The sequence below is a fragment of the Oryza glaberrima genome, chromosome 2 (genome assembly GCF_000147395.1).
Source record: "Oryza glaberrima chromosome 2, OglaRS2, whole genome shotgun sequence".
In the NCBI taxonomy this organism is placed as follows: Eukaryota; Viridiplantae; Streptophyta; class Magnoliopsida; order Poales; family Poaceae; genus Oryza; species Oryza glaberrima.
In genome coordinates this window covers 5351869-5365870 of record NC_068327.1, presented here as the reverse complement: position 1 = coordinate 5365870, position 14002 = coordinate 5351869, and the positions used below count along the sequence as shown (strand labels likewise).

The window sequence follows — 14002 nt, the reverse complement described above, 5'->3', positions numbered from 1 at the left end:
TGGCGGCGCGGTGGGGGCTGGAGGAGGAGGCTGCACTAGTAGTAGGGTTAGTATCACTTCTAGGGTTTGTTTTAGTGGGCTTATTGGGCTTCCTAAGTCTATTGGGTCAAAATTTCGGTCATTTCGGTTAATTCGGTTAACCGAGCCTAATAACCGAAATGACCGAAATAAATTCGGTCTTTTGAGGGCTGGGACCAAACAGATAACCAAATTTCTCGATCTCGGTCTTTTCGGTTCGGTTCTTCGGTTCGGTCTAAATATGCCCACTCCTACTGACCAAGAAAGCAAAACCATTCATTTCACTGTGGCAAGTTTGCACAGCGACAACGTCCTTAACCAGCCACCAATAGCCCCGCCGCTGCCGAGCTGGTAGTCGACGGGATCCAACGAGCTCAATCCGGGAAACCCTAGCCTCGACGCACCGGTGCTGTAGTGATCGCCGCCGCCGAGTGGGTGGTGCAACGAGGCCTTGAACGACAGCTGCGCCTGCGGCGGCATCATGGCCGCGGCCGCCGCCACGGCAGCGCTGCTGCCACCCGTGGCGGTTGACGAGGTGGACGACAACATGCCGCCGGTGGCGGAGGCCGAGGCGGCCGACAACGAGGACAACTTGGATGACCCGCCGCCGGCGGGGATGTTGCGGACAGCGCGCCGCCACGCGTCCAGTAGCGCAGAGAAGTGAGAGAGATGAGGAAGGGAGAGAAGAGGGGAAAGAGAGAGGAGCTGAGGTGGACACGCTTACATGTGGGATCTACGTGGGTCCCGCGCTGACTCAAGGATAAAACCGGGTGTAATACTGTCCTGGATCTATTGTGACCTGTTTTAATTAGTTAAGGGACGTTGAATATCTGGTTTTACGGTTTGAGGATGTTTTTTAACTCGATGATAAGTTCAGGGGCCTTCGGTGTACTTTTTCCAATTTCTGCTGATGATCTGACTGAAATGTGGGCCAGGGAAGGGCTCGTTCAAAATTTGGGCATAGCATCACTGCATGGAAAATCAAAATAGTCACCTATGCAATTAACACTTGTGCACTTAAAAGAAGGTTAAATTTTGTGCATGTTGTGCATGCACATTTCTGGAAAAATTCGGGAAGAATCAAATGTGCTTTCGGGAGATGATAATTAAATGAGGGCGATGAAACCATAGAACTTAGAATTATGTGTACAATTCATATTTTCTGTATCTTACAACCATATAGCCTGTAGTTTTATGGAAATAAATTACTAGTTAGCTAAGACAGTGTCCATACTCTTTAGTAACCAGTTGAAATTTCTAGTAAGAAAGCAATTAACATTTCATCCTATAGTTTCAAAATAGACGTTTTCAACTCTAAAATACGACGGAACATGTAAATACGTGCTTTTAAAAAATCACTGCTAAAAATATTATTCAGGTATTTTACGTATACTGATGAATATTTGAATGCCAGATATAACGCGTCTGTTAGTTTTAGACTCCATTTTCGGGCTAGTCATGCAGCCGTTTGGGCTCCACCGCTATATGCTACACCATAGATTGTGAAAATCGCGTGAATAAGACCTTATTTAGATGGGACTAAAACGTCTCTATCACATCGAATGTTTGGACACTAATTATAAATATTAAACATGGACTATTAATAAAACTCATCCATAATCTTGGACTAATTCGCGAGACGAATCTATTGAGCCTAATTAATCCATGATTAGCCTATGTGATGCTACAGTAAACATTATCTAATTATAGATTAATTAGACTTAAAAAATTTATCTCACAAATTAGCTTTCATTTATGTAATTAGTTTTGTAAGTAGTCTATATTTAATACTCTAAATTAGTGTCTAAATAAACACCACCTAAAGTAGTCTGTAGCAAGAAAAGTCTCTTGGTCGTTCAGGCTCGATGGCATCACTGGCCAGCCCATATTCCCGCTAAAACAACTTATTAGGAAATAAAAATTAATCCATAGGCAAAACTTTCATATATTTATTCGTACCGACTTAAAAGCCAATGTTACAAAAATTATGTTGAAAATATCTTAAAATCAACTTTAAAATTAAGTTCGAAAATTTCAATTTTGGCTTTTGCTCTGACTTATTAGGTTAACCGATGAGACTCGCTGGCTTTACCACTGTTCACGGTCGCACTCTAGCAACTTGCACTGCCTTCTCACTTCTCAGTCATCTCTCCCTATCAAAACATTATCCTTGCTTAAGAAGAGAAAGTGGAATCTTTAAAGAGATGTAGAGACCTATCCAAAACACTCTTTTCATAAATTGAACCTAGACCACTCATTTTTTTGTGTGTCTACACACAGTTTTATGATGATCACCGAGTGAATCCACTTTAGCATATCATACTGGAAAAATACAATTGGCTTTTAATTTGGCCAAACGCATGTGACTCACATCTGATCAACTTGGTTCCAAAAGGACAAGGCAATTCTTATAGAAAAAAGTTTAAAACCGTAAAGCTAAATCCTAAAGCTAGGCAAAGACTAAACAACGTAGTGAGAGTTCAGATAACGTAGTGCCAGTTGGTTGCTTTTGAGGTTAGCCCGTACACAATTTGGTTTGCAAAGCTAAACTTTCAAATGCCTAGAGAAAGGAAAAACATTGGTTCCAAGAGTTATTATTCTAATGGCACACCCTCGCAGTTAAGTCTAGCTATGATTAGCAACTATGTCACAGACTAGAATATACTTTTGACGTAAACAACTAACAACCTCATCTTTTCGGCTGTGCTTATAATTATCAGCCAAAATTTAAATTTTTAATCTTAAATTTAAAGCTGATTTTGGGGGTTTTTTCATCGAAGCTTATTTTTCAATTATTGCTTTCAGATCGCTAAGAACAATATATAAAAATTTTATTTGCATATTATTTTTCGTTTGTAAATATGCCATTCGGTTTATTCCCCGAATAACCAAACGATGGGGCCATAAGGCTCCTTTGGAGACAATGAATTATGTACATTTTTTTTAGCAAAAATGAAATTGTTTTCTACGGAAACCATGTGAAATTCATACATTTCAAATGAGCTACTTTCTCTGTTTAATGTTACAAGACTTTTGGGTTTTGAATAGGCTCTATTTCATATTACAAGACTTTTTGGGTTTCGAATAGGCTTTGTTTCATATTACACTATTTCGAATAGATTTATGCATGGATCTATATGTGCTTCAAATATATGTCATCATCATATGAATCTAGACGATGAATAGAGATAACAAAACGTCTTATAACATGAAATTGAGGAAGTATGTAGAAAAGACATATTTGAATTTTTTTCACATAAATAAAAGTGTTTTCGAAAAGCCAATGCCAAACACATTTGCAATGGTCTACCATCCTTAGTTGGATCAATAATCCTTGTAGTTTTCTACACTGTTGATAGTCATGACTCATCACTTTGTCTTTGCTGCAGTATCTGCCTGCCTTGTCAGCATTCCATTTCCCTCCCTTTAGCTAGTAGTATAGCTTCCTCACCTCGCCGGCCACCGCTCCATCGCTGCCGTGCCGGCGCGCCACCGTGAGATCTCTCTCCCCCGACATTCTCTCGGAGACACAGAGAGAGCAGCAGGGACAAGGAATCGGACGAACAGTTTGTGTCAGAGAGAGAGAATAGACGAGAGCTCGGATGCAACGCAAGAGATCGGATTCCATGCTTGCTCCGCCATTGCCATTCCGTTCTTGGCAACTTTGATCCCTCGCTTGCTCCGGCCATCCACGGCAACCAACCCCAACCAGGAAGGTCACCGGCGAGAGGAGGATCGGAGGAGGATAAGTAGCCGTGGGTGCTTGCCGCCTCGCTGATGGCCCTTGCCGCCGCGCCGCCATGCCCCGCACCGCAAGAAAAGCTCGTGTCCTCCTGCTGTCCTCGCCGCCGCCGCCGCCGTCGCCGCCGGTGATGCTTCGGCGTGGCGGGGTGGTGTTGTTGGTGGTGGTGGTGGTGCTCGGGCTGCTCGCCGCGCGGTGCGACGGGAAGAAGGTGTCGTCGTTCGTGGGGACGTACGGGGTGAACTACGGCAGGATCGCGGACAACCTGCCGCCGCCGACGGAGGTGGTGAAGCTCCTCCGCATGGCGCGGATCAAGAACGTGAAGATCTACGACGCCGACCACACCGTCCTCGACGCGTTCCGCGGGTCGGGGCTCAACCTGGTGATCGCCGTGACCAACGGCGAGGTGAAGGACATCGCGGCGAGCCCCGCCAAGGCCATGGACTGGCTGAACGAGAACGTCCAGCCCTACTACCCCTCCACCCGCATCGTCGGCATCACCGTCGGCAACGAGGTCCTCGGCGGCGCCGACGCCGGCCTCGCCGAGGCCCTCATCGGCGCCGTCGTCAACATCCACGACGCGCTCAAGATGCTCGGCCTCGCCACCAAGATCGAGCTCACCACGCCCCACTCCGAGGCCGTGTTCGCCAACTCCTACCCGCCGTCGGCGTGCGTGTTCCGCGACGACCTCATGGTGTACCTCAAGCCGCTGCTGGACTTCTTCTCCAAGACCGGCGCGCCGTTCTACGTCAACGCCTACCCGTTCCTCGCCTACATGAGCGACCCGGCGCACATCGACGTCAACTACGCGCTGTTCAAGCCCAACGCCGGCATCTACGACGCCAAGACGAGGCTGCGCTACGACAACATGTTCGAGGCGCAGGTGGACGCGGCCTACTTCGCGCTGGAGGCGGCGGGGTACCCGGAGATGGAGGTGAGGGTGGCGGAGACCGGGTGGGCGTCCGCCGGCGACGCGACGGAGGCCGGCGCCGACCCGGCGAACGCGAGGGCGTACAACTTCAACCTCAGGAAAAGGCTGTTCCTGCGCAAGGGGACGCCGTACAGGCCGGGGAGGGTGGCCAAGGCGTACATCTTCGCGCTGTTCAACGAGAACCTCAAGCCGGGGCCGACCACCGAGCGCCATTACGGCCTCTTCAAGCCCGACGGCAGCGTCTCGATCGATCTCGGGTTCAAGGGCCTCGTCCCTTCGTCGTCGTCGCCATCGTCGTCAATTATCTCATTCAAGGTACACTTACTTATTGTTCTATTCTTGTTGGTCGTCTTTGTTTTGTTTCGCCATGGTTGATGGATTGAGCTTCTTGATTATCTTTGCTTTGATTTGCCATGGTTGATGGATCGAGCTTCTTGATCGTCTTTGCCTCTTTGCTTCGATTCGCCATGGTTGATTGATCTTCTTTGCTTCGATTCGCGATCGACTGGACTTCTTAGTTTTATTTGGACATGGTTGATTGGTTGACCTTCTTGGTAGTCTTTGCTTCGCCATGGTTGATCAGTTGAGCTTTTCTTATGGTAGTCTTTTGCTTTGCTATGGTTGATTGATTGAGGTTTATGATAATCTTTCCTTTGATTCGCCATGGTTGATTGAGATTTATGGTCGTCTTTGCTTGATTGATTGAGATTATTGTTAGTCTTTGCTTCGCCATGGTTGGTTGATTGAGCTCCATGATCACCTTTGCTCGATTGATTGAGCATATCGATAGTCTTTGCTTCACCTTATTGATCGTCTTTGCTTTGCCATGATTGATTGGTTGAGCTTAATGTTAGTCTTTGCTTCGGCATGGTTGATCGATTGAGCTTTTCTTTGATGGTCTTTGCTTTGATTCGCCATGGTTGATTGATTGAGAATTTGAAGTGAGATTGATTCTTGATGTTCCTGTTTTATTGCAGAGAGCTCGAGAAAGGGGATGGATGGCGCTTGTACAGTACTCGGCTACACTTCTGTCATGTACATTCATTTTTCTAGTTTTAAGTTAGTGATCTGATTACAACCAGATTAATTAGTTACTAACTGTCAATCGATCCGTCATGCCCATGTGAAAAAAAACATTCGTTCTTTGGATGCAAATTCCACGAAAATTGTGGCATAGAAATTCAAAAGAGTTGTCCCTTCCTGTACATAGTCTCTGTTCCTCTTGTAGTCTTGTAGCAAACGATTATCTAGATGTAGTTCTTATTTCTGAATATGTTCTTCTCATGCTCCAGAGCTCAGCAATCAGCATAACCTCCAGAACTTAACCTAAGTACATAACTATGCCACTTTCCCCTTTTTCAAACCAGAATTTGAATTACATTACACCAAATAAACTTCTCCTAAATTGAAACAATACTAGTTGTGTAGTTTCATTTTTTGAACTATCAGATTAGAATTTCCACTACGACGACTTAAATTTAGAGCCTTCTGAATTACTCAAGGCATCTGATTGCTACAAGCTATGAAATGAAACACCATACTTCTGTTCTGAAGTTAAGGATTACTTGTGCGACATTGAAATCCAATCATCTTCTGCCTGAAACAACAGAGCAAAGATAAGGAGATTTGTGATGCTTTGCTTATTGCAATGATCCACATAAATAAAAGAAGTTTCAACACGTTGACAGGAGACTAGCCTGCAGGCATATTCCTGTGACTTGCCATCCGTTCTTTTTTTTTTCGTCGTTTCTTTTTGCAAAGACAAGACTGAAAAAGCAGATGCAAAGCGATGAAGCATCAGATAGGATGCTGATGTTGTTGAAGAAACAGTTGCTTCGTCACAATCTTTCTTTCACAGGGCTAAAATGATATGCGTATCTTTCACTTTCTGATCCTTGAGCAAAGCTGGGCATCTGAAAAATCTGAAGGACATGGCAGGAAAAAGTATCCTACCTTTTATAATTTTTCTCCTCTCGTTTTTAATTTACGACGACCTTTTTTTAAAGAGAAAACAACACGAGATTGTGCCTTTTTATTAAATATAGCGGGAGAAAAATACAACCCCTAAAGATAAGAAAAGGAAAAGAGAAAAATATCTATGCACTTTATCTTCTACCTTAGTTCTGATCATATCATGATATCATTTGAAGAATCTATGGTCCAATGGTCATAGCACGTACTGGTATCTGAACATGATTGATCACTACGAATACACTACCTGTAGCCGATGTTAATTAATGGTATGATCATGGGGGTAGTACTGCACAAACTTTAATGTCGACAAATCCATGAACAAAAAAGTGCGGAATGAATTGAGCACAAACTTAAATATAGATCAATCAGGGGAAGCTTGGGCGAAATGAGTTGGACTACTTCAGAAAAATCTTGGACTAACAAAAAAATGACCTGTACTACTTCAGAGAAATCTTGGACTAACAAAAAATGAAATTGTACTACTTCAGAAAAATGTTGGACTCACAAAAAAATGTAAAAAAACGGAGTAAAAAGAATCTTGGACTAACAAAAAATGAAATTGTTCTACTTCAGAAAAATCTTGGACTCACAAAAAAAATGTAAAAAAACGGAGTAAAAAAATCTTGGACTAACAAAAAAATGAACTGTACTACTTCAGAAAAATATTGGTGTGACAAAAAAAAGTAGAAAAGGAGTGTAGAACTAATGCGCATCCAGGGAATCGAACCCTGGTCAGTACCGTGGGAGGGTACTATGATACCACTACACCAGATGCGCTTACATGCTTACAAGGACAATGTTTCATTATATCTGTGAGCAAAAGTATCGTTGGTTAATGGAACTTACCTTTGTAACTGTTCGACGGCAGATCAAATTAATATCAATCCTAAACTTAGTTTGCCCCATGGAATGGAACTACTGAAGACGGTTGGTGCTTATACTGTGTTGAGCGAAAAAAAATGGGTCGCCAATTTGGTTGTACCGTACCGTACGCAACTGTTGCGACAATTCTTGGTTTCATATCACAAGTAGTTTTGAATTTTATTTTCCTAATTAAATTCTTTTAAGATTGTAAAAAGATATACTAAAATTTTTAACACAAAACAAGCATACCCACATTATATTTAAAATAAAACTAATTTAGTGTTATAGATGTTTCTAACTTTTTTTTATATATAAACTTAATCAAACTTAGATATAAAAACGGTGGGAGGGAGTACTACATTGGAGTACTCCAGTACGCTCGCGCCAAAAAACGGTGGGAGGGAGTACTACATTGGAGTACTCCAGTACGCTCGCGCCATCGTGCAACAGAAGATCTCCCAACTCAACCATCTCACGAGCGCGCAAAGCTAGCCGGGCGCCGCGCTCATGCCAACCGCCGCCACCACCAGCCCTACCACGGCGCCGCGGCCGATCGAGCACGCGGCCGACGCCGTTCGTGTGTGCGACAAGGTTGAGAGAGCCACCGCCCGCCGGCGACGCGGATGCCATTGCCGGAGGCAGAGGCGCGCGCGCGCCGGAGCGCGTTCGTCGGCCCGCTCCTCGGGCAAGCTCAACCCGCCGGCGGCGGCGGCGGCGCGGCGCTGTCCACGGGCCACGGCTCCATGCGCGACGCGACTGGAGCGCACCCTAGATCTTGTCAAGGTCAGGTCGCCAGCTAACATTCGCACGCCTGCAGGGTGTTCGTCCAGATGCAGGCCGCGCATACATCCTGTGGCCTCTGCCATGAGCTGTGGCCATATGCTTCTCCACAGGTCTCACCCTCCCCTACCAGCTGTCTCACTTCCCCAACTCATTTTTGTTGCAAGTAGTTACTACTAAATGCAAAGAAAAAGTTACCATTCACATCTTAGTAATAAAATCCACAAAATAAAATTTGATCCATTCAACATCCTGGTGCAAAACTATGCGCTCAAGCTTATGACAGCTTTTTTTTTTAAAGAAGTCTTTCAACATCCATGGATTTCCTTGTAACAGCTTTAACATATGTAAGTTACACTAACAAAAACATGTTTATGGCTTTCAATTCCATCTAATTTCATATATACTGGTGACTGGTTCATCTCTTCCTCTATCAACTCAAGGCTGCACCACTGTTTATTTGCATCATCATGGGAATATAATGATGCAAGACCTTGCTGCTGCTGCTGCTGCTATATTCCCCCCAGAAAATGGGGGGTTGTCAACAAAATTACTGACATGGACAGTAGTAATCAACTTCATCAGATTCAGAAGTCACCAGCACTGGTTAAGGTGTTCTGCAGATGGCCAATGTTTTGGCTAAACCTTGTGACCATTGGCGGATCCATTCTGCTCACCGATCTTCTGGAATTCAGCTTGGATGACCTCAACAATCTTTGCGTCATCGGGGTCAGGCTCGGGAATGCTGACATGTAATGATCCCATCTTGATGAGTTCCTTGCGCGATGCTAGCTCCTCAATGTGACCATAAAGCTCTTTGTGGAAAGGATGGTCAAGTGAGTAGCAGTCATCAGCGTCAGTAGATGAATGTTTGGATGAGCCAGAGCCCTCCCGGCGGCAGAAATGTGGAAGAGATGAATAGTCCATAATCTACGTTAGCCAATAAATGAAATATTCAACATACTAATATTGAAGAAAATCAACGGAAGAATCGTTTGTTCTGTGCCACTACATTCACTCTGTTATGAACGATCTGTGAAAAGAAACAAGTAGCCCAGTGAATTACTGAACTTACCTTCAGAAGTTCATCTCTTCCACAACCATGCAAAACTTTAACCTTCTTTTTTGTCCTCTCCTGCAACAGGGGTTTCACAACCTACCAGAAAGATCAAATGAAATGTCTGAGCTTTCGGCTTTCACTACAAAATTATTAGCACAGCATTAGGCTAGAATAAATCATATACCTTCCAACATGCAGAAAATATATAGGGAACATTAACTACATAGTACGTCTCCGTTTTTTCAGGGTAGTTCAAATCATCAACCGTTGAGATTGAAGTCAACATCTGTAATCCATATTGACAAAAATCATGTCACCCTATATTGCCAGAAACAACGGAAGTAATAGAGAAAATTGTATGAAATTTGAGAAAGAATAGCATAAAACATACCTTCATTTGGCTCAGTGCTGACAACTTCAAGCCAGTCATGTCCAAAACTTTTACACAGGTGGTAACAGGCCGCCCAAATTTTTCCGTCAACATGGGCTAATTTGGAGATATATATTTTCATAAGAAAAGTTTCTATGCATTAACATAAATATATTGGAATCTTTATTCTCATACTCACCAAAATTACACGATCACGGTACTCATTAATCTGTATATGAGATTGCACATAGTAATGGACCTGAAAATGTAATATTTCTACTCTTAGTGGACAAAGTGGGTTTAAGTAAAATGGGGTAGAGCACCACAAAACTGTAAGTTGATCTTATGAGATCATTAACCATGATTTAGGTTACTAATCGGTGATAATATTATGTCAATAAGTTACATCACCATCACAACTAACATTTAAGTACACAACAAAAAGTAAAATCTAGCTTCATGACTTTGGCTGCAGCCTATTCAATAAATAGTAGTCATCATCTCATAATTACCGAAGCTTTGTCATATGTGCTCTGCCCAACACCAACGGCAAAAACTGGGAGACCCTGTAAAAGAAATAGAAGAAAAAAATGTAGTAACATATTTCTTACGTTTTAGTAACCAGAGTCCAGAGTAGCATTCTTGATTTATTTTTGGCATAAAGAGCATCAGAGAGCGGATAGTAAGCATGGTTAATAGAAAATATCTACAGGAAGTCAGGAACTAGAAGTCCTTATGTGTCAATCAAGAGCACTACGGAAAGGACATTAAAAGTGGGCAAGCCGAATGCACAATTGCAAGTGAGAAAATTATCCTAATTGTAAATCCATGCTGGGACATGTATAATGCATTTTTATACATATCAAACACATGAGAATTTACCTAGTATCTAATAATAAAAAGGCTATGAAGTCAGCTGAAATGATCAAAACTTCAAGCAAGAACATATTGTAAGACACCACACTCTAGTTTGAATTCTACACTGATAATCTTAGGTCATATCTTGCTTTACAGACCCAAAAATTGCTGCCACTGAGACATCAGATTACGGACCATTCAGTGTATTTACCTTTTCTATTGTCTACAAAAGTACTACAATTAACCGAAATGCGCCCGTAAATGATTAAACTACGAACCAAGTTGTTTGCCAAACCCCACTGAAACAAACACATGCATGTTCTATGCATATAGAGTAAAACATGTAGACAAATAGTTACATCAGGATCAATGTATGCTGGACAAGAAACATACTTCAACACAATCATTTGGGAGTGTGGCCATACCTCCTTTGTGTATCCTGAGAGTCCAACAAGTTGTGAATCACGGATTGATCTGTACAAATCTACTGGGACTATAGGTCTCTGTATATGGTCAATGTAGACAGTGATCAGCAATTATGAAATAACGTGCAAGATCAACATAATGACTATAAGTTTGCTTGACGAAAGGTATGAGTAACAAGAGACTGAAACTGAAGACCAATAAGCGACTCAGCCATAAATTTCTGACAGGATTGTAGTCTAGAAGAGTTAGTCACCTCCAGAACAGTATCGATTTCGTTTTGAATCCTCCAATTCAAAGAGTCTACAAGCTGCATATACATAACCAGCTAAGCAACAATAAATTCAAGAGATCATCTCTCCTCAGTATAGAATGGAGAAATATGAAATTCGTTACCATTTTATGAGCCTTAGATACGTTCCACTCTCTGGCCTTAAGGAAACGCAATAATGTTTCTTTAGGATAGCCCTGGTGCACATTCTGAGAAAAGAGATACATTTAGATATTCCTTAATTCAAGCAATATTCACTTCACAAGTCACATGTAAGGATGATTTGCAAATCAATCATATCGCATAAAAACCATCCAAGTGAAGGAATTCAAGAATCAGCAACGAATACTATATCCCAAGGAACATAAAATGGCTGCATTATGTATATGTTCTAGTCATGCATACAAGTATGGACTGTTGGTGCAAAGGTAGGTTATATAGTGTAATATATGCTGGTTATGGTATTTGGTTTACTTCCCTTCAGGGTTGTAAGTATTTTTGTGAACACAAATAGTGACAATCTTTTTCAAGATTATGTAACTCTCAGACGACTCTAGAAAGGAATAAAACTAAGTGTATTGACTATTGTTGCATAGAGGAAAGAGAGGAATAATTCTGAATCGCTTTTTCTGGAATAACAGGTTCTTTGGGTGGCTCTCGTCCATTTTAACCCCAGTTGACTAGTTCTTAGGGCAAGTGCTATGATAGATGTGACTACCGCCTCCAAATTTATTTATTTTATTCACTCATGAACTAAAAGGCAACCCATACAATGTATCACCTCTAGTACACAAATACCAATATGTCTAATATTCTCACACACTTTTTGAAATTTGTGTGGAGGTTGCCTCTTGATTTAGGGGTGGCTCATCTTCTCTCTCCTCACTTCTCTCCTCCACCTCATCACTCAATCCAATGTGGCACTCTTAGGGGCAACATATGGTACATTATAGTACTTGCCCTTAGTAAAAATATCAAGCAAGCATTGAGTCAGCTATTGATCTTCTAAGGGAAATGCAACTGAAACAATAAACATGTACGTAGGAGTTAGGAAGAGTCCAGCTTCAGTTAATGGAGCAGCCACATCACTTGTTTGGTTACTGCATGTTTCCCAATCCTTGGCCACTACAACAAACAGAATTGATTCTGCATTTCTTACAGGTTGTGATGCGGTAACTTTCATACTTAGTTGCGCTCCCCTAACCAGTATATTCCACTCCAGGACAAGTTGACATCTCATAACCTCATACGTGTAACATGTTGCCTCTTAACTTTCAGAGAACATTTAGGAAACCGACAAGCGATAACGCCATGTATTTGGCACGTGTCAACAGATTTAGGCTACATAGCTGGTTTACATTAGTAGCCAAGAAAGGAATATCGCCAGCACTCAGAAAAGTTCCTATGGAACTGGTAGCAGCGAATGATATACTCAATGATGATTGTCGAATAACTCCAAAACAACTTAGCTCCTTAATAGACTTGGAGATCAGTATAATTCAGACACTTCCTCTGTTGCAGGAGACAGCACGATTCCCTCGCCATGAACGAATGTCAACCCATGCAACCATTGCGAATTTCATTGAACACGCAAGGCCCCTAAACTTACTACACTAGACAAATCAAACGCTAGCATTCCCTCGCTTACTCATTGGCATTACACAAACTCTACATTCCTTGTTTCCGTCCATGGATCAAGCACCATTATCCAATCACATCACTTCCCTAGCAGTCCATCACTACATTGACCAATAATGTAATTTTCAAAAAAAAAATCCATTTTAAACTAATGATCTATTATATCAGATATAAAGACCCTAACTCTGACAAGCTCGCTCTCACGCTCTAAATCAGATCAAATCACGCAGCTCTGCTAAAATCAGCTAATCCACACCATGATCCAACCACACAGACTACAACAAAAATCTACAAGAACCATCACCAAGATCCAAGCTGGCACAGGCTGCCGGCATAGGGCACCCCAGATCCGTACCTGAAACGTCCTCCTCAGCGGCGCCTCCACTGCAAAGATCCATCCAAACAACCCCCACCTCGTCAGATCACCCCAAGAACCCGGCCAGCTCGAGCCGAAAACTAAAGCACACACGCACGCACCCACCTTGGTCCATGAGGAGGGCGAGCTGCTTGACGGCGTCGTCGGAGGCGGCCCCCATTGCCGCGCTCGGGGGAGATCGGGGCAAGATTTGGGGGCAGGTGAAGGGCGTGGTCGTCCTCCTCCCGATCGATCTCGGGGTTGTGGGGGTTCGTCGAGGCGTGGGAAATCCGGAGGCGTCACTCCTACTCCTACTCCTTCTCAATCTCCAGCCCGCGAGGTGGTGATGCGTGCGTTACACTATACGGAAGGAAGGGAAGCTGCTTCTGTGCTGCTGCTGCTGCTTCAGCTGATGCCGCTGCAGCTGCAGCTTCGCCTACTTTATGAGAGAGAGAGAGAGAGGGAGGGATCAGGAAGATCTCGCATTATTTTTTCCTAAAAAGGGCAAAACCAGAGGAAAAATAAGGATTTTTTTTCCCTTGCTTGTCTTAACAGAAGAATATAATTAAAGAAAAAGGCTTGCTTGTCTTAACAGAGGAAAATAGGGATTTTTCTTGCTTGTGTTTTTATAACAGAAAAAATAGGTTTTTTTTTCTCTTTTTTGGTGTTTTTTAAAAATTATATTCAATCTTTGCTCCGCTTGAAAAGTTGGATAGGC

General features: G+C 42.9%; 2 protein-coding genes and 1 non-coding gene across 3 annotated transcripts; 1 reads left to right on the top strand and 2 right to left on the bottom strand.

The window, feature by feature from the left end:
- The first annotated feature begins 3355 nt into the window (after positions 1-3355).
- LOC127764666 (glucan endo-1,3-beta-glucosidase 14-like) lies at positions 3356-5896 on the top strand. Its single transcript, XM_052289574.1, has 2 exons — positions 3356-5006; positions 5669-5896. Exons 1-2 carry the CDS (start codon positions 3819-3821, stop codon positions 5753-5755), a joined length of 1275 nt encoding a protein of 424 aa, XP_052145534.1. The 5' UTR covers positions 3356-3818; the 3' UTR covers positions 5756-5896.
- Positions 5897-7371: 1475 nt separating this feature from the next.
- TRNAG-CCC (transfer RNA glycine (anticodon CCC)) lies at positions 7372-7442 on the bottom strand. Its single transcript has one exon. It is a non-coding gene; the product is annotated as a tRNA-Gly (tRNA).
- A 1061-nt stretch (positions 7443-8503) lies between these two features.
- Positions 8504-13774, bottom strand: LOC127763371 (phosphatidylinositol/phosphatidylcholine transfer protein SFH2-like). Its single transcript, XM_052288045.1, has 11 exons — positions 13411-13774; positions 13285-13313; positions 11417-11500; positions 11277-11330; positions 11023-11100; positions 10252-10305; positions 9939-9998; positions 9761-9856; positions 9554-9655; positions 9385-9465; positions 8504-9239 (listed from the first exon to the last, which is right to left on the bottom strand). Exons 1-11 carry the CDS (start codon positions 13463-13465, stop codon positions 8949-8951), a joined length of 984 nt encoding a protein of 327 aa, XP_052144005.1. The 5' UTR covers positions 13466-13774; the 3' UTR covers positions 8504-8948.
- Positions 13775-14002: the final 228 nt, after the last annotated feature.